At 42.9% G+C, this 26,983-nt stretch overlaps 2 protein-coding genes and 1 pseudogene across 3 annotated transcripts in view; 1 reads left to right on the forward strand and 2 right to left on the reverse strand.

Annotated features, from left to right (window-relative positions):
* Positions 1–16,316, forward strand: part of WBP4 (WW domain binding protein 4) — a 38,666-nt gene extending 22,350 nt beyond the window's left edge. For both annotated transcript variants that reach the window (XM_040991333.1, XM_040991335.1), the window contains 3 exons: positions 375–565; positions 5,424–5,587; positions 15,210–16,316. In XM_040991333.1, coding sequence (XP_040847267.1) covers positions 375–565; positions 5,424–5,587; positions 15,210–15,417 — 563 coding nt within the window. In that variant the 3' untranslated portion in view covers positions 15,418–16,316. The remainder of the gene's footprint in view (positions 1–374; positions 566–5,423; positions 5,588–15,209) is intronic.
* LOC121163660 lies at positions 6,812–8,038 on the reverse strand (annotated as a pseudogene).
* A 3,982-nt stretch (positions 16,317–20,298) lies between the features above and the next one.
* LOC121163788 (kelch repeat and BTB domain-containing protein 6-like) lies at positions 20,299–22,357 on the reverse strand. Its single transcript, XM_040991551.1, has one exon. It carries the CDS (start codon positions 22,330–22,332, stop codon positions 20,299–20,301), a length of 2,034 nt encoding a protein of 677 aa, XP_040847485.1. The 5' UTR covers positions 22,333–22,357.
* Between the last annotated feature and the right edge of the window lie 4,626 nt (positions 22,358–26,983).

Consider the following 26,983-nt stretch of genomic DNA (forward strand, 5'->3'; position numbering starts at 1 on the left):
TCCCACATTCCCCTGGACCCCTGCAAGCCCAAACCCCCAGGTCTTCATGAGCCCACATGCTAGGCACCAGTAAATCTTGTTTTGTAAATAAATTTCATTATATTTCCTGAAATTGGTGTCAACCTACTGTATTACTCTCTGTCTTCTTGTACCATTAGAGTTCTGGTTTATACATATAATAAATCCAGATTGTTGGAAATCAACTTTAGAAAGTTTAAAAATCAAGAGGATTGTGAATTTAATTTGTCTTTTTGATTAGGTAATAGTATGAAATAGATGCAGTTTCATTATAAAAGACAGAAAGTGTTATATTGAAATGACTTTTGAACAGAATTTGTAACTAAACAATATGACTATTAAAATGTATTGAACAGAATCTAAATGGGAAAAACCTGATGACTTCATTCCACACACTGGTAATTTGCATTCTGATAAAGTCACTGGAAAGTCACTTGGTGCCGAACAAGAATCCAAATCATCAGATTCACAGAGTGATTCTGAAAAGGAACAGGAGACAAAAGGAGAAATCTCTACAGAAAGACCAAAGTTAACAATAAAATTTAAGGTAAGTTCTTGTTTTTCACAATTTTGTTTATAAAAATGTCTACAAAACTTCAGACTTCAGGTATGAGATAGAAATAAATTCAAGGCTTATGTGATTGCTTTCTCATACCTACAGTGTTCATCTTCTACAGTTTCAGTCACCTGGAATCACCTGTGGTCCTATAATATTACATAAGTTCCAGAAATTAAAAATTGGTTAGTTTTAAATTATCATGAGTAATGCAGTGAAGTCTCTTTTTACACTGTGTCATTATAATTGTTCTATTTCAATATTAGTTGTTTTTCTCCTATTATGCCTAATTTATAAACAAAAACTTTTTGTAAGTACATATGTGTGAGGTAAAGCATTAAGGGTTTTGAGCTTCTAGAAGTTTTGGAATGTTACATCACTAAGATTATGGGGGCCTACAGTATTTTGGCAACTGTACAAATGGTTTACTTATGTTTATTTAGAAGTTAAGTTGTTGAGTTCACTTTGGACCTTGGTTTGAAAGGCCATTGTAGCATTCAGAGAGCTGTCTGAACAGGCCAGTGTGCACATCTAGGCTGGAAATAGTAATTTGGGTGTTGTCAGCATACTAGTAAGAGTTTAAATCTTGAAAAGGTGATATAGGAATATTACCTTGAAGAGCCTTGAGAAACATCAAACATTTAACTGGCAGACAGAATGAAGAGGAATGGTTACAAAAATACACAGAGCGATTGATGTTATGCCACAGCAGATTAAACCCTAACTTGTAACACTGCACCCCATATTGGAATGCTGAGATTACCAATTCAAGTCTTAGATGCTCCCTTTTGAATCTAGCCAACTACTAATGTACGTGGAAAAACACCATCAGGTAGCCCAAGTTCTTGGGTCCCTGCAGTCCATGTGGAATACCTCAATGAGTTCTGTGCTCCTGACTTTGGGATGGCTCAACCCTGGCAATTGTGGCCATTTGGGAGCTGACCAGAAGCATGAGGCTTTCCTTTCAAATAAGAAAGTCTTTTTTTTTTTTTTTTAAAGTCATGAGATTGGTGGTAGAGATCATTGAGAAAAACTTCAGACGAGATGGGCAATGGAAACAAGAACAAAATAGATTGGTATGAGCAAAGAAAAAAACAGCACATTCTGTTAAGAAGAGAATCATGTATTTTAGCTTCCATTTGCTCATTTAGACTGAAGTGTAGATAGCTTTTTAAGAATGAGTAGCTATAGGGAGCTTGATGACATTAATAAGTTATCCACTGAGTTATGGTGGAAGAGAAAATGAATCAAGTAAGAGGGCTAGTAGCCCCACAATGAAGAGAAAGCATTCAAAACACAAGTTTCTCATTACTGCTAAAGTTGTATAGCTTTTGTGTCTTTCTCCAGAAATAGCCCATGTGACAAAGTTGAGCATTGACCCATGTGTAATTAGGTGGTAAAATCAAAGAAACTGGAAGAAAATAGTCCTAGGCCACACCTAGAATCTTGTCATTGCTTGAAATTTCTCTACTTAACCCCATATTGGGTTAAGTGATGTGTTAGAGCCAAGTCCTTGGTATATTACACTCTCGTGTTTATAGGCAAATTTTGATAATCCAGAGTTTAGGACAATTCTGGGACAAAAATTATTTCCCTTTTAGTAATATTAGTGTGTCTGTTGTTAAAGCAGTGATTACAAAATACAGATAATAAACATGAACAAACTGCCTATAATCTTTCCATCTTCCAGAAGTATCACTGTAATGACTTTGTATTAATTTTCTATTAATTTACCATTTTTTCTTATTAAGATGAATTTACTTTAAACAAAACATGAAATACTGTATTAAAGTTTTACTGTCAATTTTCAAGTTAACCTGTCACTAAGACCACTAACTCCTGATCTGCTGAGGTAGTGACTGTGCTTATTCTGTGCTGTGAATGTGAATGTTATTATTTAGACAACCCTAAGTAGTAGAATACTTGTTTAAAATAACCCTTAAGAAAACTAGAAGAGGGCCCAATGCGATGGCCTAAGGGCAAAATAGTTCAAGGCATTCCTCACCTTGAACGCGCTGGGATCCCATATGGTTGCTGGGTCTAATACTGGAAGATCCACTTCCCACCCAGCCCCCTGCCTGTGGCCTGGGAGAGCAATCGAGGACTGCCCAATGCTTTGGGACCCTGCACCCACGTGGGAGACCTGGAGGAAGTTCCTGGCTCCTGGCTTTGGATTGGCTCAGCACTGGTCATTGCGGTCACTTGGGGAGTGAATCATCGGACGGAAGATCTTTCTCACTGTCTTTCCTCCTCTCTGTATTTCTGACTTTGCAATAAAAAATAAATTAATTAAAAAAAAAAACTAGGAGAAGGAGTGACTGGAGAAACATCTCTAAACAGCATTAGTATATACTAAAGTTGAATAGTACATTTTTAAAGATTTATTTTTTTATTATTTTTTCATTGGAAAGGCGGATATACAGAGAGGAGAGACAGAGAGGAAGATCTTCCGTCCGATGATTCACTCCCCAAGTGAGCGCAACGGGCCGATACTATGCCGATCCGAAGCCAGGAGCCTCTTCCGGGTCTCCCACGCGGGTGCAGGTTCCCAAAGCTTTGGGCCGTCCTCGACTGCTTTCCCGGGCCACAGGCAGGGAGCTGGAAGGGAAGCGGGGCTGCCGGGATTAGAACCGGCGCCCATATGGGATCCCGGGCGTGCAAGGCGAGGACCTTTAACCACTTGCGCCACCGCGCCGGGCCCGAATAGTACATTTTTAAAGGTTTCATCAATTTATATAGTTGGATCTTTTTTTTAATAGAATTTCAGAGGAACTGTAAGAGCATACAAATTATTAATTAGATTTTTTTGGAAGTGTTTAGATTATATGCAGAAGGCTGGCCTAGGGATGAAAATATTTAGGGTGCTATTGAAAAAGTATTTAGAATGATTGCCTGGGGTAGCATTGTGGCATAGCAGGGCACTGGTGTGTGCCCAGTATGGGCTGGTTCGATTCCTACCTGCTCTCCTTCAAAACCAGCTTCTTGTAAATGGCCTGGGAAAGCAGAATAGGATGACAAAAATGCTAGACCCATGCACCCAAAATAAAGCAGGTGGGAGGAATTGTAGAACAGGACAGAAACTAGAAACAATTGAAGAACTATGATCAGAGGATGAGTTTTGGCTTTTAAAATTTTACCTTTACAGTGGTTTATATTAAATTATCATATTTGTGTGTGTGTGTGTATACACATATACACACACATTTAAGGGCTGGCATTGTGGCATAATGGGTAAAGGTATGTCTACAATGCTGGAATTCCCTATGGGTTCCAGTTCATGTCCCAGCTGCTCTACTTCCCATGTGGCTTCCTGCTAATGGCCTAGGAAAAGCAGCAGAAAGTGACCCAATTGCATGGGTCCCTGCTACTCACATGAGAGACTTCCTGGCCCAGCCCTGTCTATTGTAACTGTCTAGGGAATGAACCAGCAAATGGAAGATCTCTCTTTCTGTGTCTTCCTCCCTGGAACTATTTCAGTTCATATAAACAGATCTTTTTACAATTTTTATCTTTAATGTTTTGTATTTTTATTATGTAGTGGGTTTTATATATGAGGAAAGATACATAAGATTAAGTGACTGAGACAGTGTAAGCTAAGGTAAATTGTTTTTGAGAATCACAATACTGAGACTAGAAAATTTTAAGTGCCCCCAGGATGACAACAAGTGTTCAGATAGGAAGAAAATGACACTAGAGGGCCCTGTGCAATGGCCTAGACTAAGTCTTCACTTTGCATGCACCAGGATCCCATTTGGGCTCTGGTTCGTGTCCCAGCTGCTCCATTTGAATCAAACTCTGTGGTGTGGCCTGGGAAAGTAGTAGAGAATGGCTCAAGAGCGTTGGAACCCTGCACTCTCGTGGGAGACCCAAAAGATCTTTCTCTCTGTATATCTACCTTTCCAGTTAAAAACAAATATGATACCAGAGATGCCAAAATCATCAGTGAATCTGGAGTAATTGCCAGAAATCAGTTAATTACAAACAGTGGAGAGGAAGAGAATATACAGAAGGTAGGATGAGTTTCAGAAGGAGACGTTAATAACACAAAGAATGCAGTAGGGAAAAAAAAAATTCTGTTTGAAAAATTGACCTGGCCTTGAACTTTGTGCCCTAATTAACTATGTAAAGATTGTAAAAAAGAAAAAAAAAGTTGACCTGGGATCAGATAATATTTTTGAGAGAAAGTGGATGCTGCCTCCTAATCCTTTTGAATATAGGGGGAATGATAATTTAGCAGCTATTTATTTGAAAAAACTGCAAAGAAAGCAGCATTGTAGGCCCCACCCAGGATTGTGCACTTTGCTCTGAAGTCTAGTGCCTGATGGCACTCGTGACATTGGCCACTGATCTTTGTTACCTCAGGTGGAAGGGTGCCATAAAATCCTAGCCATGTACAGGGACTCCAGTAAAAGCTGCGTCCGCTCCAAAGGCTACTAGTAGTGTAGACCAGTGAGACTCTGGAAGTGTGCTTAAGGTGAAGATGAATTTTGTTTAAGACTAATGGGTTGAAGGAGCTCTTTAAACAGAAGCGTCTTATTACATGGCATCAATTCAGAAAAGGCATAGTTTAAAGAGCAATCATTGAATCTAACGTAAAAAAAAAAGAGGACATAGAAGCATCCTGTTTATAAACCCTTAAATGTGAAACTCATGACATTATATTATGTGATGCTGCATTAACAGTTTATCTATAATGAAAAGCTGATCAAAATATTTATTATGTTTAGTACAAATTAAGTTATTGAGTTGAAATGTTGGTTATAAATCTTCTTTAAAACCTAAGAAAATTTTGTTTTTCTTTCCCTGGTAATTTGGCTTTAAATGTGTTGTTTCTTTTTCTACATCTCAGGAAAAAAAGAAAAATAGTGATGAAGGAACTAAACCACAAATACAGAAAGAAAAAAGCCAACCAAAACAGAATTCGTCGACTCCAAAAGAAGAAAAACCAAAAGCACAGAAAAAACCAAATCCTTATGGAGAATGGCAAGAAGTTAAAGAAGAAATAAAATCTAAGTAAGTATCCAAAACTTTAATTCTACCATTGTTAGTAAATATTTCACATCCCAGCATATCCATAAATCTCAGGGATGCTGTGCTCATTAAATGTATTGCTCATACCTCCTTTTACTTTTTACTGTTCATAAGTGATGTATAATAACTGTACATACATATTAGGTGCAGTGCTTCAGTTCATGTAAATAGGGAGTCTTCAGAAAGCTTGGAGAATGCATATTATGTATAAACTGAATTTCGAATCTTATACACAAATAGACTTACCTTGTATTTGTATTTTTTTATGTTAAAGATGAATTTTATTGAGATCTTTGTTACTATCCCATGGATTTTTTTTTCTAAAGATTTATTTTTTAATTTTATTGTAAAATCAGATATACAGAGAGGAAGAGAGACAGAGGAAGATCTTCCATCTGATGATTCATTTCCCCAGGTTGCTGCATCGGCTGGAGCTGCGCCAGGCCGAAGCCAGAAGCGGGTCTCCCACTCGGGTGCATGATCCCAAAGCTTTAGGCTGTCCTGCAGTGCTTTCCCAGGCCACAAGCAGGGAGCTGGATGGGTAGCAGGGCTGCCAGGATTAGAACTGGTATTAATGTGAGATCCTGGTGCGTGCAAGACAAGGATTTTAAAGAGGCTACCGCGGGCCCGGCGCGTGACCTAGGGGCTAAAGTCCTCTCCTTGAATGCGCCGGGATCCCATATGGGCGCCAGTTCTAATCCCAGGGGCTCCATTTCCCATCCAGCTCCCTGCTTGTGGCCTGGGACGTCCCAATGCTTTGGGATCCTGCATCCATGTGAGAGACCCGGAGGAGGTTCCTGGCTCCTGGCTCCAGATCAGCACAACACCAGCTGTTGCAGTCGATGGAAGTTCTTCCTCTCTGTCTCTCCTCCTCTCTGTGTATCTGACTTTGTAATGAAAATAAATAAATCTTTTAAAAAAAATCTTTTTTTTAAATTTTTTTTAAAATCTTTAAAAAAAAAAAAAAAGAGAGAGGCTACCATGCCAGGCCCCAAGTTTTTCTTCTTATTGAAAGTTTTTAATCATCCATTCATAATCTGACCAAAATTTTAAAGAAGCACATTTTGTAAGTGTGTCACAGACACAGGGAGTAGAGCCATACATTTGTAAAGGATTTTAAATAAAGTCATGAGCTTTTTAGTAAACCTGCACAGTTTTCTGATAATTTTCATAAAGATGAGCTCAGTTCTGCCCACAGCAAATGGGTTAGACAGAGAGATATTCTTTAAGTTTTTCCATGATCTTGTTCATCTTTTCAGCTGAAATTACTATCACAGTTCTCAGGGGTTTCATGGGAACATCATCAGAAGACCACCTGCCTCCCAGACAAGTGTCACGGTCCTCCTGCATGGAGTAGCTGAAATTGAGGATTGCCTTGTTAGAGAAAAATTCTTCCTCTGCTTTTGCACATGTTAACTCCTCTTTCAGTTACTCCATTTCTTTTTGGAATTGCTTTTTTCTGTTTTCACGGAAGTGTTACTGATCAGAAGGTAGAGCAGCACTTCCCACCTGGTTTATTGGTCTTGTGTGCCTGTATGAGTCCATTGTGCAGATGCTGGTGCATGGGCAGAGTGATCTGTTGGGAAACGTTGATGCACCTCAGTGGGTTACTGGGGTACTCCAACAGCTTGTCCAGCTGTTCAGCCGTATTCTTCTCATAGTTCCTCTCACATAGACTTAGAACCAGCTCTTTGATTTACTCAGCACACGGGGTACCATTCCTTTCAGTCAAAAAAAATTTCTAAGATTATTTTTATTGGAAAGGCAGATATACAGAGAGGAGGAGAGACAGAGAGGAAGATCTTCCAACCAACGGTTCACTCCCCAGGTGGCCGCAATGGCTGGAGCTGAGTTAATCCGAAGCCAGGACTCAGGAGGCTCTTTCGGGTCTCCCACTCAGGTTCAGGGTCCAAAACTTTGGGCTGTCCTAGACTGCTTTCCCAGGCCACAGGCAGGGAGGTGGATGGGAAGCGGGGCCTCTGGGATTAGAACCGGCGCCCATGTGGGATCCCAGCATGTTCAAGGGAGGACTTTAGCCATTAGGCTATCACGTTGGGCCCCCTTTCAGTCAAATTTAAAAGGCTCTTGAAGCCAAAAATGTCATCTTCATATCATCATCGCTGTCTTCTAGAACGTCTGTTTGCTTAATGACACTCCACAGATCTGTTAAGTGTGCAGTGTTTACAGGAGCCTTTAGGATAAACCGATGCCATAATTTCTTAATCCCATCAGACTCTATCAGAGATGGAGGAAGCTTCAAAGTCAATATTCATTTTCTCCTCAGTGACTGTTTTTCTCCTCATCTTTGTCACTGTCATCGTCATCCTTCTCCTCATCCTCCACTTTATCCTCTTCTGCATCATGCTGGACCCGGGTGCGTGGCGGCAGTGGGACCCTATTCCAGACAGCTCGCTGCTTGGGTCTAAACATCATTTTAGCCCCCACCAAACACACACACACAAACATGCCTTGTATTTGTATTTTTCCGTGAATCTTTTGAAATGCCCTCAAATACTGTGTAATGATCAAATCAGGCTAATTAACACTAAGTAAGTAAGTAGCTCTACATGATTATCATTTGTGATGAGAACACTCAGTGGCCTCTCCTAGTTGTTTTATAATACATAATGCATTATTGACTAGATTCATGCTGATATACAACAGACTATCAGAACTTAATTACCCAATAACTACAGCTTTGTATTAGTTGGCCAGCCTCTCCCCATCTTCTCTTTTCCTTAATTTTTAAACTATTATTAATGGCTTAGTATTTTATCTTTGTTCTTATACTCATCTTTGTTAACTGCATTTGTAGCAAATTCCCAAATATTTCTTCTATTTTTATAAGTTACTATAATATCCTTAGGACATATTGTTTCAAACTTGCATTTTTCTCCAGACATAGATAGGGTGGAGCACACATTTTCAGTCCCTATCTCCATGGTACTTTTGCCCTATATCGGTGAGAAAGAAGGAAATTTTTCCTGTACTCTTTTTTTTTTTAACATTTTCCCATTTAATCAGGTTATAGATTACAGTTACATTTTACAGATTACACATCAGATTTTTTTCACTAATAAAGTGATCACTAAAATACTTCAAAATAAAAATGTATATCCAGAGGCAACCTTTACTCCTTTTTTTTTTTTTATAATGTACTGAAAGCTTTTATTAGTGTTATGTTTTTCTTCGGCAATTTCAGGAATTTTTTTTAATTATATTTTTTGACAATCTATACATAGTAAAGCAGGGTAAAAAGGTTCAAGGGCTATAGGAAAGTGAGTAAGACTGTTATTTCTATGTTGTTGCCTTCATGTTTAAAGGGGGATATCGAGGGAGAAGGCCCACCCAGTTTCCCACACACCCCAGGTCCTGGATGTAGGGCATACTCCAAGGTTCTTGCTCAAGTGGTTTTGACAGTTCACCAATTATGAATCGCTGCCAATCTTGCCACTCCAAGCACTATGAGGTCCTTGAAGAATCCACTGATTGACATAGTCCATCACAGAGTCTCCGTTTGCCCAGTATTTCGCTGCCAACATTGAGCTGAGATGGTTGATTGACTTGTTCTGTCCTCTGTCTTTTCTTGGTTAGGGTTCCAAGTCCGGCAATTCGATTGGGGAGATCTCAAAAGAAACTTTGTCTGAGGTGATCCCAGTCCAGATTCTTGTATGTACTAGCAAGTACAGGGCCCGGCACAGTCCATCGCCCCAATTCAGCTGGTGGTTGCAATCGCTTGGTTGGTTCTGTTTTCAGCCCTGACTTCCACTGGAACCAATGGGTGTTGCAGTCCAGCCTGGTTCTGCCCAGCACATACTCGGCCCTCACATAAACCAGTGGGAGCTGCAGTCTAGTTGGAGCAACCCACAATAACCCCCACCAGGCCCGCCCCCTACCCTGGTTTGCCAGTATGTGCAGCAGACTAGTCCAGTCTGTCCCACATCCCATTCGGCTCTTGTATATGTCAATGGGTATTAAAGCTTAGTTCCATCTAACCAGCTCCACTATGCAGCAGTCACGGATGTTTTTGGGTGCCTCTCTGTCTAACCACCCCAGCCTCTGTCCTAGTTTTTGTGCCCTCCCGTGGGAGTGGTAACCCAAGAGGGAGGAGCCCACTATTTCTCTCCCAGGTCTCTCCCATTCCCGTATTATGCACTCTGTGGTTTGACTTGACAGAACTAGCCCCCAGTGTCAGCTGATGCTGTGGCTAAGCCCAAACAACCCTCACCCACTCTAATTTTGTTTAAAATTCCAGTTGGAATAATCAGCGCAGCCTGGCTTTTCCCTGATCTAGTCCACATGAGGCACACAGGTGTTGTGGCCCTGCTTAGTCTGTTCTGCCCCCATCCCAGCCCACACTCTCCAATGGGAGTAGCTGTCCAGCAAAGGACCCCCCCCCCAATATTTCTCCTGCTGGCTCGGCCCCCTCTTTTCCTGGTTGTCACGCGTGCTGGTTGGGCACTGTGGTCACATCTGGTTCAGGCAACCTCACCTTGGCATTCTGTATTGTGACTGGTTTTTGTCGTGACCGAACCTGGTTCGACCCACACTCTATTATGGTGCTTGGATTTGCCAATGGATGATGTGAACTGATTCAGCCTGGTCTGCCCCTGACCCATGTCAAATGTATGCCAGTGGGAAACTTTCCATGGCCTGTTCTGGGCTGTTTCCTATCATGCTTCTTGTGTTTACCTGCGGGGTCTGTCCTGCCAGAGGAGTTGCCCAGGCTCTTCCATCAGAACCTCTCCCAATGTCAGATTTCATGCATACCATGGGGTCCATAAGCCAGCCTTACTCAGTTCACCTCCTATCCCAGCAGGAACAGTGGCTTTTCCTGACTATCCTTCAACCCAAACTGGTCCTTGATGTTGGATGTTTCAGCCCAATCACAGCTCATCCATACCCACATACGGTTCACACATGGCTCGATAGGGGTTGAGACCTAGCCTAGTCCATCCCACATTTACCCTGGTCCTCCAGGACACCAGAGGGTGTTGGAGTCTGGCCCGGCTCAGTGCATCCAGTCCCACTCCGCACTTGTGCCAAGGGAGACTACAACCATTTCCTGTCCAAAACGCAGCCCCCATTCCTCCCACATGCCCCTTGGTGGGAACCTCAATCCAGCTAGGGTGTCCCCTTAGCTCCCCAACCGGGCCTGTTCCCCAGCCCTAGATCACACGCATGCCAGTGGTTGCTCTGACTCAGCTTGGCTCAGCCCCTCACCTGTCCCGACCTCTGCCTTAGACACTCTGGCTTAGTGTTCCTGGCTCATGTAATCCAGTAGGTGCAAGAGCCTAGCTAGGCATGACCTGTGCTCCATCCTGGTCTCTAGTTTTACTTGTGGGCTAAGGTTTGCTCAGTCCTGCCTGGTATACCCCATTCCATTACCAATCAACACATTAGCCAGCTGTTGGAGCTATTTTGCCCAGTTTGTCCGACCCCCAGGTCTGGACCACATGTTCACCAGCGGGAGCTGTGACTCGCCAGGGGAGTTTCCCAAGTTCCACTTGATCCACTCCCAGACCCAGTTCTCATACATGCCATTGGGTTTTAGGCCAGTGCCCAGCACAGTCTGACCTTCCATTTGGCCTTGTATGAGCTGGTGAACATTGCAGCCCAGCCCACCCCACACCCTATTCAGGATGCACATTCAGGTGCTGCTGCATTGACCAGTCCAGGCTGTTGTCAGTTCCTTTACCTGTGATTGATGGCAGGCTCCTTGGTCACACCTTGCTTAGTCCATCACCACCCCAACTCTTGAGCTAACCAAAGGGTCGAGACTTTCCACAGGGTTTGGCCCACACATCCCCCACGTAAGCTACCCCCAGATATGGTTCTCGATTGCTGGTTAATGTCATGGCCCTTCCTGATGTGACTAGTCTCCTGATCCATCATCATGTCAGATAGTAGGATATGATCCTGCTGGACAAGCCCCAAGCCTTAGCTTTTGCATGGACTGGTGTTCAGTGGTCAGCATTGTTTAGTGATTACAAGTTCTTCAAAGGAAGAGTTACTGTCATTGGGAACCTTTACGATTACTTCATGTCCTAGAAGCACAGTGGGTTCAACCTGGAGCTACCTAAGCAGCAATTCAAAGAACCAAAACCCCAGAGGTTCTGGCCGGGTGGCCAGAAGGCAGAGCCAGGCACCAAATGGTGCACTGGCCACCCAGGGACAGTTCACCACGTGCACGTGGTGGCTGGTGTCAGGGATCCAGGCACGAGATGCCCCGTCCTGAGACCCACCCTTCCTGTACTCTTGTTTAAAATAATTGAACTGAATAGCATGTTTTAAATAATATTTTAATCTAAGCAAGCAACATAAAATCTCATTATTTCTCAACTGTAATGACCAAGAACCACAGGTTAGGGAGGTCGCTGTTCTTGCTTTACTCATTTTGTTTTGGCTAGTATACATAATCCACTGCAGTGTTATTTTTATTTGCAAATGGTAGAAATGATGTATCCAGGTATGCAATGCCTGCATATGTGCATGAACAAAACCATGGTGATGCCTTATCAGTCTCTGATTCCTTCAGCTCTTCATTTCTCTGAGTTGACCCTTTCTAAGGAGGCTCCCCCAATCTAATTACAAAGCTTTAGAAGTTATTTTACTCACAGTTAGAGGTCTCTGAAAAAGAGAGTATTTCCTTTCTAGAATTATATATTTATTTGAAAGAGTCCTAGAGAGAAGGGATTTTCCAGCTACTAGTTCACTCTCCAGATGGCTACAACGACCAGGGCTATGCCAAGCATGACGCAGGAGCTTCATCTCTGTCCTCCTTGGGTTTGGTAAGATCCCAGACCTTGAGCCATCTTCCTTTGCTTTTTCCAGACCATAGCAGGGAACTGAATCAGTAATAGAGCAGCAAAGACGTGAATTGGCACCCTTATGAGATGCAGCTTTACCCACTGCACTATAATGCTAGCCCCAAGAAGCTGTTTCTTTGATGGCTATTCCCAAAGTGGGAATTACATACTTGGTTTCCATTCCTGAACTAACTACCATGAATCATGAATGAATACAGACTGCCCTCCAAATTCAGGTATACAAAGGGAGGAAATGTAGTTCCCAGGAGGAAAAAAAATTATTTACCAGAAAAAGAATGAGGGATGGTTGTAATACATTGGGTAAAGACCTGCAATGCCAGCACCTCACATGGGTACCAGTTTGAGTCCCAGGTGTTCCACCCTCAATCCAGCTCTCTGCTAGTATACCTGGGAGAGCAGTGGAACGTGACTCAAAAGCTTGCATCCTTGCCCACCCTTATGGGAGACCCAAATTGAATTCCAGGGTCCTGACTCCAGTTTGTCCTAATTACATCCATTTGGCAAGTGATCCATCCACTATAACTCTGCCTTTCAAATATATATTGTAAAAGGAAAGGGGGCATATGAAACAGTAGAGGATCCAAAATTAAAGGAGGATATTTCTGGTTCAAGTGCCTATTTTCAGTTTAGCTCCTCAGATGCCCACGACAGCTAGGGCTAGACCAGACCAGACCTTATCTAGCATACAGGCATTGCATCCAGGCGTCGCATCTAGCTGGCACAGGTCCATGGTCTTCAGACACCCTCTACTGTCCCCGGCTCATCAGCAGAGAGCTAGGTTAGAAATGCAGCAGCTACTTGGGTTATTGAAATTTCTTAATTTTACCTGGTGTCAGGGTGGTAAGGAATGTAGAATGTATGTAACAGTTTAATTTGATCAAATTATTGAGCCTTTCTCTAAATCCCATTTCATCTAACAAAATAAGAATAAAAATAATATTTAACACTTCATCAGATGAAATTAGCATCATTTTTGACAGTCTAAGGGAAAATAAGCAAACAAAAATGGCATTTAATGTATATTTTTTCAACAGTTTTTTTTTCAATTTTTATTGGAAAGGCAGATATACAGAGAGGAGGAGAGACAGAGAGGAAGATCTTCTGAACAATGGTTCACTCCCCAAACGGCGGCCACAACGGCTGGATCTGAGCTAATCCAAAGCCAGGAGCCAGGAGCTCTTCCTGGTCTCCCACATGGGTACAGGTTCCCAAGGATTTGAGCCTTCCTGCCTGCATCCCCAGGCCACAGCAGGGAGCTGGATGGGAAGTGAGACCTCTGGGATTAGAACTGGCGCCCATATGGGATCCCGGCGTGTTCAAGGCGAGGACTTTAACCACTATGCTATTGTGTCGGGCCCCATAGTTTTTTTTTCTTAAGCATTTATTTTTGTTTTAGAAAACAGGTAGAAAGGGAGAGACAGAGATATCTTCCATCGGCGGATTCACTCCCACAGTGGCTGCAGCAGGTGGAGCTGTGCCTGTCCAAAGCTAGGAGCAAAAAGCTTTTCAGGTCTTACACATGGGTACAGGGGCCCACACAGTTGAGCTGTCCTCTGCTCCTTTTTCAGGTACTTTAGAAGGAGCTGGAGGGAAAGTAGAACATCCGGGGCTCATACCAGCATCCATGTGGGATGCCACTATGCTACAGTACCAGCCACTAATGTAAATTTACCACAATTTCAACACAAGAAACAAAATAGAAGATTTTTCATTCCCCCCACCTCTTATTTTCTCTTTATGTCAGCTTAATAATTACTTTCTCTAGATGGGGGATACATGATTCTCAATACATTTTGTATACTTCAGCCGCTTGAGAGAGTTAAACATAATGATATTTCTGCTTCATGTTCAGAATTCTGTTGTAAGGAACTGATGTGTATGCTGTGATATTGCTCTTTTATGGCTAGGTGATAGTGTACTGTGATCTTATATTAATCACATACTGATTTTATAACCACTGAACTGATTGCTTACAACAAATCAGGTTGGGGCCCGGCAGCCATGGCCTAGTGGTTAAAGTCCTCACCTTGAACGCGCTGGGATCCCACATGGGCACCGGTTCTAATTCCAGCAGCTCCACTTCCCATCCAGCACCCTGCTTTGGCCTGGGAAAGCAGTCGAGGACAGCCCAAAGATTTGGGACCCTGCACCAGTGTGGGAGACTTGGAAGAGGTTCCTGGTTCCCAGCTTCGGATTGGCGCGGCACCAGCCGTTGCGTTCCCTTGGGGAGTGAATCATCAGACGGAGGATCTTCCTCTCTGTCTCTCCTCCTCTCTGTATATCTGACTTTGTAATGAAAATAAATAAATCTTTAAAAAAAAAAAAAGCAACAAATCAGGTCAAAGAACTAGGTAAAGTGATGCCCAGTATAGCCAGTTGAGCTTTCTACAGTGGGATATTAAAATGACATGGTTTTCATCATGTGTAATGTAAACCTCTAGAGTACCTGTCAGTTTGTGGCAAAATCAGTTTTGATAAATGCCCTCTGTATCCTTGTCCTTATACTGCTTATCATATGATGAGTGTTACGCACAAATAGCTTCTAAGATGATGTACCATCCTTTGCACAACAGGAATAAGAGATGACACTGTATGAAGTCTACATTATTTTTATGCTAAATAGTGTGTAAAATCAGTGTTTCTGGGTAATTTTCTGCTCCAAAATGACCAACTTTTAGCTTCATTATAAAGGTAGTTTTGGGGCTTTGATCATTTGTGGGTTATATGAAAACATTACCTATCAAATAATGGTTTTATTTTTACCTCTCTTCCAGTGAGGAGGTAGATTTGGAACTTCCCAGCACTGAAAATGAGTATGTATCTACTTCAGAAGGTGATGATGGGGAACCAAAAGTGGTATTTAAAGAAAAAACTGTCACTTCTCTTGGAGTTGTCGCAGATGGTGTGGCGCCAGTTTTCAAAAAGAGAAGAATTGAAAATGGAAAAGCTAGGAATTTAAGGCAACGAGGTGATGATCAGTAATTATAATAGAACTTCTTGCATATACTTTCTGGACAGAATGGAGACAGTACATCTTAAAGATTCTTTGTGTGTATTTCTAACTACTTTGATGCTAGAAATTTAGATTTATTCTAAATGTATTTTATGTGAATTAAATATTTTTTTTTAAAAATTATCTTTGTTCCTAAAATGGAGCCTACCACATTGCATTGCAATACAGTGTATTATGTTCAGTGTCTAAAAATTGATAATTATGTCATAATTTAAGATGCTGTGTATCTGTTATTTAAAACATGGAAACAAGGCTTTATTCCATTCTTACTCCTTCAGACATACTTTCCTTGCAAAATAGAAAATTCACAGCCAGTGGCAGATTGATTCTTAAGATCCTGTTTGAGACTTATATGGAAAGTATTTGCATCTAACCTTACCTTCCTAAATTTAAAGTCAAAGGGCAGGGAGCAGGAGCAGCTCAGATACTTCAAATGTAGTGGTTAATATGTGGTAAGATCTGGACCAAAGGTAGAAATGAAAATTAGCTCCAGCTGAGTTTAAAACAGTAAGTGTTTCTGAAGCATTGTAACTTTTAACCAGCCATTATGCTGATTTGTCAGTTGTCTACAACAGTATATGTCCAGGAAAATACTTTTTTGTTTTTATGCTTTAATGCTATGTACATAAAAGAAACTTGAACTGAAATAGACCTCTAGCTTCATAAATGATTAGCGTTCACTCATATTAGGAATTTTTCCGTTTTCTGATTAAATTTCTTTAAAGATGGACTTAATTACTTGCAAAATCTTAAAAGTATATTTTTCATAAAATGTACAGTATTTAACTTTTGGTAGTAAAAATTTGTGTTTTTAAGATACTAGTGTATATGTAAGAAAATTGTAGCTTATTAAAAACTTTGTGAAATAGTTAAGGTCTGTTTTCTTTTTCTAATATATGTATTATCAAATAATATTTAGAGAGTTTTGGGGTGTTAAGTGAATTTATTTCATGAATGTAAAAGTCTAGTTTTCCCCTGCATTATGAAGAAGTATTTTAGATGATTTTTTTTTTAAGATTTATTTTTATTGGAAAGGCGGATATACAGAGAGGAGAAGAGACAGAGAGGAAGATCTTCCGTCCAATGATTCACTCCCCAAGTGACCACAACGGCCAGAGCTGAACTAATCCAAAGCCATGACTCTGGAGCCTCTTCTGGGTCTCCCACATGGGTGTAGGGCCCCAAGGCCTTGGGCCGTCCTTGACTGCCTTCCCAGCCCACAAGCAGGGAGCTGGATGGGAAGTGGGGCTGCCAGGATTAGAACCGTTGCCCATAGGGGATCCCAGTGCGTGCAAGGTGAGGTAGCCTCTAGACTACTGCACTGGGCCCTCCAAACATTCCTTCAAATAAAATTATTTGTTTCTTTTAAATTCTTCACCTTCATGTTTTATAGTAATAATCTGTGCTATGATTTCAGATATGGTTTTAGTGAGATCCCTAAAATGTGTAGGCTGTAAGTTTAGTCCCCAGTTTGGTAGTGTTTGTCAAACTTGGAAGAAGTGGGGGCCTGGCAAAGTAATGAAGTCATGCTGAGGGCGCTAATATTGGCTTTGTGGAGTTCTCATCACAGTGGGTTTTTACAAAGTGAAACCAGCGCACCTACCTGGCCTCTTCTGCATAGTTAGTTTCCTTTCCATTTTCCTGCCATATTATGATATTTAGAGGACAATGGTGCCATTTTCTTGACTCTTGGAACTCTTCAGCTTGAAGCATTTTTTCACTAGCAACACAAAATGGAGCAACTGCACAACTCACAGCTGGACAACGAATGGGCAAGAGTTACAGATACTTCAGGGATCACCACTGTGGTCAAGCCACCTGTGCCCCATACAGGAGTGCCAGTTTGAGTCCCAGCTGCTCCACTTAAGATGCAGGTCCCTGCCAATTATTAGTGCTTGAGCTCCTGCCCCAGTTGGGGGAGGTCCAGGTAGAGTTCTGAGTATCTGTCTTCAGCCTGGATAAGCCCTGGTCCTTGCCATTATTTGGAATGTGAATCAGCAAAGAAAGATCTTTCAGTTTAGTATTCAAATAAATCTTAAAAAAACATATTAGGGCCTGGTGCGAAGGCGTAGAGGCAGATTTAGACTTAGCACTAAACATGCTACTTTCCACATTTCTTAAAGTACTGGGAAGATCAAGTGAAATACTTAAAAGGCATTCTTTCAGTTAGACTAAGGCAAATTATCCTATTACGAGAAGCAGGTTAAGGAGTCATCATTCTTTTTTTTTTTTTTTTTTTTTTTTAATTGGAAAGGCGGAAATACAGAGGGGAGGAGAGACAGAGAGGAAGGTCTTGCGTCCGATGATTCACTACGCCGAACCGAACCCAGGAGCCTCTTCGGGGTCTCCCACGCGGGTGCAGGGTCCCAAAGCTTTGGGCCGTCCTCGACTGCCTTTTCGAGCCACAGACAGGGAGCTGGAAGGGAAGCGGGGCTTCCGGGATTAGAACCGGCGCCCATATGGGATCCCAGGCGTGCAAGGCGAGGACCTTAACCACTTGCGCCACTATGCCACTGCGCCAGGCCCAAGGAGTCATCATTCTTAATGGAGGCAATTCAAGTTACAGAAGGGGCAAAGATGACAGATGGAGTGGCCATGGGAGCATTCCCAGCACCAAGCATCCCTGTATTAGTATTTACCAGGACAAATAAATGAAAAATAAACCACTAATGAAATGGGTTTTTTTAAAGGATTTAATTAATTAATTAATTAATTAATTTTATTTTATCCCATATCACACTGCTGGTTTTGAGCTGCAGTTCTTCTGCTTTCAGTAAACCTTCCTGCTGATGAAGCTGGGAATGCAGAGTGAGACAGCCCAAGCCCTTGAGACCCCACTCACTTGGGAGACTCAGATTAAGTTCCTGGCTCCTGGCTGCTGCTGCTTTGCACTCTGTTGCTCTGGCTTTCAAATTTAAAAGAAAAAGAAAGAAAAACTCCTTTCCAATTAAAAACCTATTGTAAACTAAGATACTACTGCACTTCGAGGTAAAGAATAACACACAGGAGAATTTTTTTTTCTTTGCATAACTTTAATCTGCAGATAGATAATCTGGCTGGAATAAGCATTATCAAATTTCAACCATACAAAACAAAAATCTATCAGCAACAAGTTAATAGTAAGCAAAACATGGCAAAAAAATTAACACTATTAAGAACAGCTTTTTAGTTAAGTCCACTGCTGTCAAATGAAGTAAATTATCACCTTAAACTGAAGAAGCACATATATTATTATAAAGAGACACAGAGACAAAGCAGGCATTTCAGTTAAAATATTAAACATGACTATCTTTCAGAATTTGCAAAAGGACAATTGAAATGACTAAGAAAACACTGTTAGTTTTATTCCTTTTGCATCTCTTCCTATCTTTATTTTACATTTCATTCAAAAACTTAGTCCCCCCTACACACAAGAGCATATTCCTCTGCTGTGTATTTGAGTTGTCATGTACATGTAACCTTAGCCTTTTTGCATTAATCTGTTTTCACAAGGAAAACACAATGTCAGTTGTGTGGAATTCAGTATCTATTTCTAAACTTGTCCTTACATTGCATGTCCTTATGGTGACAGAAAAATAAACACTAGAGCATGGCTCACAGACAGCGAGCATGTCTAAATGCCACACTGGCAATGTGTACCACTTCTAGAGGAGCACACCGTACGGGAAATAAGCTTCAGCTAACAGCCCTGTGCCATCTCTCAATGTCCTTTAACTGTTAACTTTTAATACAAAAACACTTTTAAGCTGATAAGCAAGCACATTTAGTAATTTCAAAAGACTGACAAAATTTCAATGCTATACAACTTAAACTTTTAAAGGTCTTTCTTTGGCACTTTTACTGTTCAAAGACAGTAACTACTGAGCTCAACAATATACTACTTTTAGCTTATATGTTTTTAAACTCAAAACCATTAAAAGCTAATTAAACACTGAGGAGATAGCACATCCTGCTAAATAATCCTCTAACAATGAACACCAAAACTGTACAGCTAAAATATTTAAGAATAACATATACTTCTTCAAATAAGGAAGCAGATAATTTTGTACTCAGTCATTTCCCAAAGAGGAAAAAGACATTCCCTGATTCAATGAAACATGTATCAGGTATACACACTAAAGACATAAAAACTATAATGCAAGTTGCTATTTTCTTGTGAAGTTTGACCATACCAACATATAATTTCTTGCGATTAATTGTTTAGTTGATTTGCAAACTCATATTTTATAGTCTGAAACTGAAATGTTGTTTTTGAACAGAATTGTATCTGTGTCTGTTTTGACATTCAGTGAAGTTTCAGTCATTATGTATTAACATACAAAATCATATAATATGCATGTAACATATAATATGCACTTTTTTGTACTTTTCCTTAGTCATAGTTGAGAAAATTAATAGCAAACTGACTATATTTCAGTTACAACACATTTTGTAAAAACTCACTATTCAGTGCTATTTTCAAACTCTACACATTATACTGAAGAAAAATATTTTTTTTCACAACAGCATTATCAATTTCTATCCAATTACCTATTACAAAAACTAAAATTTAAGTTAAATGCTTGTAGCACAGAACAATGTAAACTTTATCAGAAGACTGAATTACTGTAATGAAACACAACCATTACTAACCATTAAAATACTAGGAGAGTAAAATACTAAATAGGTTGATTCTTCTGAGTGCTGACATTCCGAGGCATTAAATTACACAAGTGTTTTAACCATATCCCTTGCTTACACCAAATCTGTAGCTATTTAACTCCTTGCTACCTCAGAGGAAGAGCACTGCCTACAGGATACTTTCCAAAGCAGTAAAAACACCTGGTGCTTCAATTTTGGAACAAGAAAGTCTAGTCATGTTCCAAATTGCATCGAAGCGTTACTGGAAACCAATCATAATCATCAGACATGGAACTAGAACTTCCCGGTTCAGAGCCCAGCTCACTGAACCCACCTACATTCCACTCAGTACTACAATCACTTGGTATATCATCTTCACTGAGGAAACTCTGCCCAGGTTCAAGACAGGAAGGATAAACACGAGCTGAGAGACACAAAAAGTACGAGTCAAACTGCAAGAGGCCTAATGGACTGCGTATGTTTACCCACAGATCTTCTGTACTATCATATTCATACATGGTGACTCGGTTGGTTTTCCATTTTGGGGTGAATGAGGTGATAAGCAACAATTTTTGACCATGGCTGATAATCCTGTAGTTGTTGTTCTCTGTCACCAAGGGAATACCACTAATCTGCCTCCACTGGGCCTGGACCGGGTTGTAGACCTTCATGCCTGGTAGGTCACAGATACAATAGATCTCATCATTAAAGACGCTGGCTTCCCGTAAGTGACAGTGCCTGGGCGAAAGACACTTCAGCCAGGTATTGTGGCTGGGATCATAACTATACATGTACTTACTATTGAGGGCATACAGACGGTTTTGAGATATGATTAGGTCAAAGGACATAAAAGAATGAGGTAGGGAAGCCACTAATACCCACTGGTTCTTCTGTATGCTATAGCATTCCACCTTCTTCCATTTCACTCCAGTAACAGGGTCTCGCCCACCCAAAATGTAAACATAACCATCCAGATAAGCTATTTTCATGCCCTCACGACACAACAAGGAGTCTGGAAGTTGCTGCCAGCTATTCTGGGCTGGTTTGTACACCCAGAGTTCTTTAATGGGCTGGGCAGCTAGGTAGATGTCATGATCTGGAGAGACACAGACGGCGAAAGTGATGACAACTCCAGTGAGGGTGAGGCCCGTCAAGGGGGAGGGCAGCTTGTAAACGTCCCCTGAGTATGGGTCACAGCAGATAAATGGATCTTTGGGACGGCCAAAGAAGATCACCATGTCCTTGGCACACATTCCCAGCCTCTGGGGTGGATTTTCTGCTGCAGACACGACAGAGCTGCTGGCACTGCTGCTGCTGTTTGGCGCTGTCACCAGGGACTTGCACAGCGTGTCACCATAGCGCATCTGCAGGGCCCCCTCGATAATGTCCAGGCAGTACTTCCTCACGATGGGCTTGGCCAGCAGCCCTTCCAGGTAGTCCTGGTCACCTTCAGTGAAGAGTGCCCAGCGCACACACTTGAAGACTTCTGCCGCACTGGGGCCCCGCTCTTTGGGGGCGGCTTCCAGCCACTGCAGGGCCACGTGACACACTGTCAGCTCGCTCTCAATGTCCAGGCTGTCGAGGCGCAGGATGGCCAGCAGCTGGGCCAGGGTCAGATCTGCCAGAGACTCCTCCCGAACTGAGCCCATGCGGCTGAGCTGCTTGAAGTTGTGAGCTATAAAAGACTGGGCCTGGGATCTCAGCTTGCGGTGCCCGAAGGCATCAGCAAACTTGAGGATGGCCGTGCAGTTGGCCAGGTCGAGACGGCGGGCCAGGAAGGAGGCACAGGCTTCCCGCACATACTCGAGCTGCAGCATGTCCGAGGCGGCGTACAGGCGCTGCACGTTGGCCTCGCTCAGGGACACGCGCCCCGTGTAGCAGTAATCCACCAACACCTCGAAGGACTCGGCGTCCACGTCGTGCATGGTCACGCTGGCCTGCTGGCTCTCGTACATGCCGCCCGTGAACATGCTCTTGAAGTAGGGACACGCGGCGGCCAACACGTTGCGGTTGCAGGGGAACAGGCGCCCCGTGCCAGGCCCGCTGCCAGGTGTCACCACCTCGATGGTCACATCACACAGCAGCCGCGCGTCATAGAAGGACTTGAGCTGTGCCAGCAGGGCGGCGGAGTGGCCCGAGTCCTCTAAATCCTCAGGACCAGTAAAAAAGGATGACACAGTGCCCTCGTTCAGCTTCTTGGGCTGACTCGCACTCTGGGGGCCAGCATGGCGGCAAGAAGGCACAGCGTGTTCCCGGGCCTGCATGGTGGAGATGGCGGCGGAGCCCTGAGGGGAGCAGGGTAAAACAGGGGAAGAGGAGGAGATGAGAGACCGAGCGGGCAAGGCCTCAGGGACGCTGCTCTCGCTCCTCCCTTTCCCGGTGCTGGCACGGCAGCGGCTCCCAGGACACCGCGGGTCAGGTCCAGCTGCCGAAGGGCTTCGCCCTTCACCTCGTGGCCAGCGCCTGCGTCTCCCTCCAGCTTTCCCGCCCTGCTGCCAGCCTTGCTTACCTTCAGCGACCGGCGGCCAGGAGCCCCACGAAGCTGCGGCAAAGCGGAGCTGGGACTGCGGTGGGCCCACGGAGGCCACAGGCCACGAGCACTTCCGCTCCCACAAGGCTTTGCACACCTCACGCCTGCCGTGCTCGTGCCCGTGACGGGCTGGCGGCCGCTTGGCATGCCGGGAGTCGGGGATGGCCACCTTTCTTCCGGGCTTCCTGTCTGGCCCGACGTGGAAGGTGGGCGCAGACGGCGCTCACTCACCTCGGCTTCGTGCAGTTTGGAGTGTCGAGAATAGAATCCGGATTGGTAAGCCCGCACTACTGTGTTTTCTTGGCCTTCTTTGCGGTGTTGGTTCTTTTGGGAAATATGAATAATAATATTTGATAGAATTGTATGAAGACTAAGTTATATTGCTTTGAGAATAGAATGCTCTTAATATTTTCTGGGTTGCATCATAATACAGCACTTATGCAGTTTTTAAAAATACAAAAGTCAATACATTTTATTGTAGTGTTTTTGTAAAATGAAACTCTAGAGAGATTGTTGCCTTGGTGTAACAGGCTGATTCATGTACAGTTCTGACATTCTTATGGGTGCAGGTTCGAGTCCCAGCTGCTCCACTTCCCAGCCTGTTCTCTGCTTGTGACCTGGGAAAGAGGCAGGAAATGCCTGACGTCCTTGGGCCCCACCTTATGTGGGAAACCAAGAAGAGGCTCCTGGCTTAGGCTGGTCATTGCGGCCATCTAGGGAGTTGGCCTGCTAATGGAGGATTTTGGCTCTGTGATTCTGCCGTTCAAAAAAAAAAAAAAAATGAAGTAGGGTTCAGCGATGGCTCAATAACTAAATCTTTGTGCCCGGCGCGACAGTGTAGAGACTAAAGTCCTTGCCTTGAATATGCCAGGATCCCATATGGGCGTTGGTTCTAATCCCGGAAGCTCTGCTTCCCATCCAGCCCCCTGCTTGTGGCTTGGGAAAGCAGGCGAGGACGGCCCAAAGCCTTGGGACCCTGCACCTGCGTGTGAGACACCTGGAAGAAGCTACTAGCTCCTGGCTTCAGATTGGCTCAGCTCCAGCCGTTGTGACCGCTTGGATATTGAATCATTGAATGGAAAATCTTCCTCTCCGTGTCTCCTCCTCTCTGAATATCTGCCTTTCCAATAAAAATAAAATAAATCTTTAAAAAAAAAATAACTAAATCTTCACCTTAAAGTGCCAGAATCCCCTATGGGTGCTGGTTAGTGTCCTGGCAGCTCCACTTCCCATCCAGCTCCCTGATGTAACCTGGGAAAGCAGTGGAGGACCCAAAGCCTTGAGACCCTGCACCTTAGTGGGATACCCAGAGGAAGTTCCTGGCTCCTGGCTTCGGATTGGCTCAGCTGTTGCCATTGTACCCTCTTGGGGAGTAAACTGGAAGATGGACAATTTTTTTGTAAATCTATTTTCCAATAAAATTAAATAATCTTTAAAAAAATCTTGAAGAACACAAAATGAAACCCTGCCCATTTCAAATTAGGAAGCTATAGTGCCTCTGTGTGTGTCTGTGTTTGTGTATATGTTTTAGTTGATTTGTATATCAGTGATATTTCCAGAGATAAATAAATTAGTGTAAAAATTGCTCTGTTTCGCCAATTATATAATGTCTTTTTTTAAAAGATTTATTTCTTTTTATTACAAAGTCAGATATACAGAGAGGAAAAGAGACACAGAGGAAGATCTTCCATCCGATGATTCATATCCCAAGTGAGCACAACGGCCGGTACTACACTGATCTGAAGCCAGGAGCCAGAAACTTCTTCCAGGTCTCCCAAACGGGTGCAGGATCCCAAGGCTTTGGGCCGTCCTCGACTGCTTTCCTAGGCCACAAGCAGGGAGCTGGATGGGAAGTGGAGCTGCTGGGATTAGAACCAATGCCCATATGGGATCCTGGTGTGTTCAGGGCAAGGAGTTTAGCCGCTAGGCCATGGCCAGGTCCCTAATAATGTCTTTTTTTTTTTTAAGATTTATTTATTTATTGGAAAATCAGACATACAGAGAGGAGGAGAGACAGAGAGGAAGATCTTCCATCTGATGATGCATTCCACAAGTGAGCCGCAATGGCCGGTGCTACGCTGATCCGAAGCCAGGAGCCATTAACTTCTTCCAGGTATCCCACACAGGTGCAGGGTCCCAAAGCTTTGGGCTGTCCTCGACTGCTTTCCTAGGCCACAAGCAGGGAGCTGGATAGGAAGTGGAGCTGCTGGGATTAGAACCGGCACCCATATGGGATCCTGGCGCGTTCAAGGTGAGGACGTTAGCCGCTAAGCCATGCCACCGGATCCCTAATACTGTCTTATATTAGGTTTTTTCTTATGCAGTGTTGAAAATACTGATACATTGGGCCCGGCGCGGTAGCCTAATGGCTAAAGTCCTCGCCTTGAATGCGCTGGGATCCCTTATTTGGTGCCGGTTCTAATCCTGGCAGCTCCACTTCCCATCCAGCTCCCTGCTTGAGAGAGCAGTTGGCCTGGGAGAGCAGTTGAGGATGGCCCAAAGCCTTGGGACCCTGGATCCGTGTGGGAGACCTGAAGGAAATTCCTGGCTCCTGGCTTCAGATCGGCTCAGTACCAGTCGTTGCAGTCACTTGGGCTGTGAATCATTGGACGGAAGATCTTCCTTTCTGTCTCTGTATATGTATCTGACTTTGCAATTAAAAGAAATCTAAAAAAAATCCTGACACATTAATATTGAAGCCTCTAGTTTGCTTATGAGATCAGTCTCTGTAAAGCTTTAACTTTTAGCAAATGTGGTAGATATAATTGTGTTGTGTTATGTCATACAGAATAATTTCACTACTCTAAAAATTCTCTGGCCTCTACCTGTTTATGCCTCCTTCCTTGACTGCCATAACCCACGGTAACTACTTACTCTTTTGTCCAGGACTTAATTCTATTTATGGAAAACTTGTTCCATCAATGTGTAATGCCATCACCAGCCTTCTCCCTAAGTGTTTCTGGATCTGGGAGCCTCAGCTTTTCCATTGTAGAAACCACACCCAGCCACCTGACTGGGACATTCCTCTGGTGCCTGGGTTTTGAAAGCTGAGATTCTCAGCAGCCACTCTGTTCTTCTACCTTCCGGCTGGGCAGAAAGCCTTTGCCTTCTTAAAAAAAAAAAAAAAAAAAAAAAGGATTTATTTATTTGAAATGCAGCATGACAGAAAGAGAAAGAGAACATACATCTGCTATTTTACTCCCCCAGAAGCTATGCCAGAAAAAAGCAGGTACAAACTCCCAACAAACTCCCAAGTACTTGTGCCCCCATGGAGAACTAGAGCCAAAGTTTAGCTGTGGCCCACGAGTGGTAGCCTAGTGGCTAAATCCTCATCTTGCATCTGCTAAGAGTTTGTGTCCTGGCTGCTCCATTTCCCATCTAGCTCTCTGCTTGTGGCCTGGGAAAGCAGTGGAAAATGGCCTAAAGTCTTGGGACACTGCACCCATGTGGGAGACTCAAAGGAGTCTCCTGGTTTCTGGCTTCAGATTGACTCAGCTCTGGCCATTGTGGCCATTTGGGGAGTGAACCAGTGGATGGGAGATCTTTCTCTGTATTTCTCCTTCTCTTTGTAAATCTGACTTTCCAATTAAAAGAAAAAAAAATGAAGCCAGTAGGACTTGAAGCAGTTTTCCTATATGGGATACCACAGCATGACCCACAATATCACATTACCAGTCCAAACCTCTCTGTTTTTCATACATGGAAAGAAAAAGACAGAATATAGGTTTGTTGCCATAAAAAAAAATGAAGTCTTGGGACCCTCTTGAGTACCTTAGTTTCCTTTTGTAGTTGTACATGACATTGTTATGCTATGGCAACAAGTAGAATTCCTAACCACTGCAGAGTTACTCTCCAAAATGGAGCCCACATTACTCACCTGTTTAAGGTTCTGTGGATACCTAGCAAATCAGCTATTCTCACAATCCCGGTTTATACAAATAGCATACACCCAGAGCTAAAAGAAACCTGATGGCTCACAAACATGCCAATGTGGCTGCTTCTCAAGAAAATGTTTCTTCTACCACTTTCGTAATTCACTTGTTCAACCCATTCTAAAGACTGTAGTTCAGCTAGTACCCAATGTAATTTTCCCACATTGAGATATTTTTCATTGCAATGGTAAGATTATTTAGGATCTTTAAGTACTAACACATTTATAGAAACTGCGGTGCCTTTATCATGGTCAGTTCTCTGGGAAAATTAAAGAGGCCAATGTAGCATTTGCATTTAAACAGACTAGATCAGCAGCAGGTGCTGGCTCCAGTAGTTGGCCACTGTCATGCAGATGGGAGAGGCATATTAGGTTCCTAGTGTCCGAAATTAACTTGGTCCAGCTACACATGTTCACAACCCTTGGGGAGTGAACAAGCAATGGGAGAATCCTG

Source organism: Ochotona curzoniae, unplaced genomic scaffold, assembly GCF_017591425.1.
Source record: "Ochotona curzoniae isolate NIBS_2020 unplaced genomic scaffold, NIBS_Ocur_1.0 contig_64, whole genome shotgun sequence".
Classification (NCBI taxonomy): domain Eukaryota; kingdom Metazoa; phylum Chordata; class Mammalia; order Lagomorpha; family Ochotonidae; genus Ochotona; species Ochotona curzoniae.

Coding starts and splice junctions, on each gene's coding strand:
- LOC121163788 (XM_040991551.1), bottom strand. CDS start 22,332: ATGCAGGCCCGGGAACACGCTGTGCCTTCTTGCCGCCATGCTGGCCCC.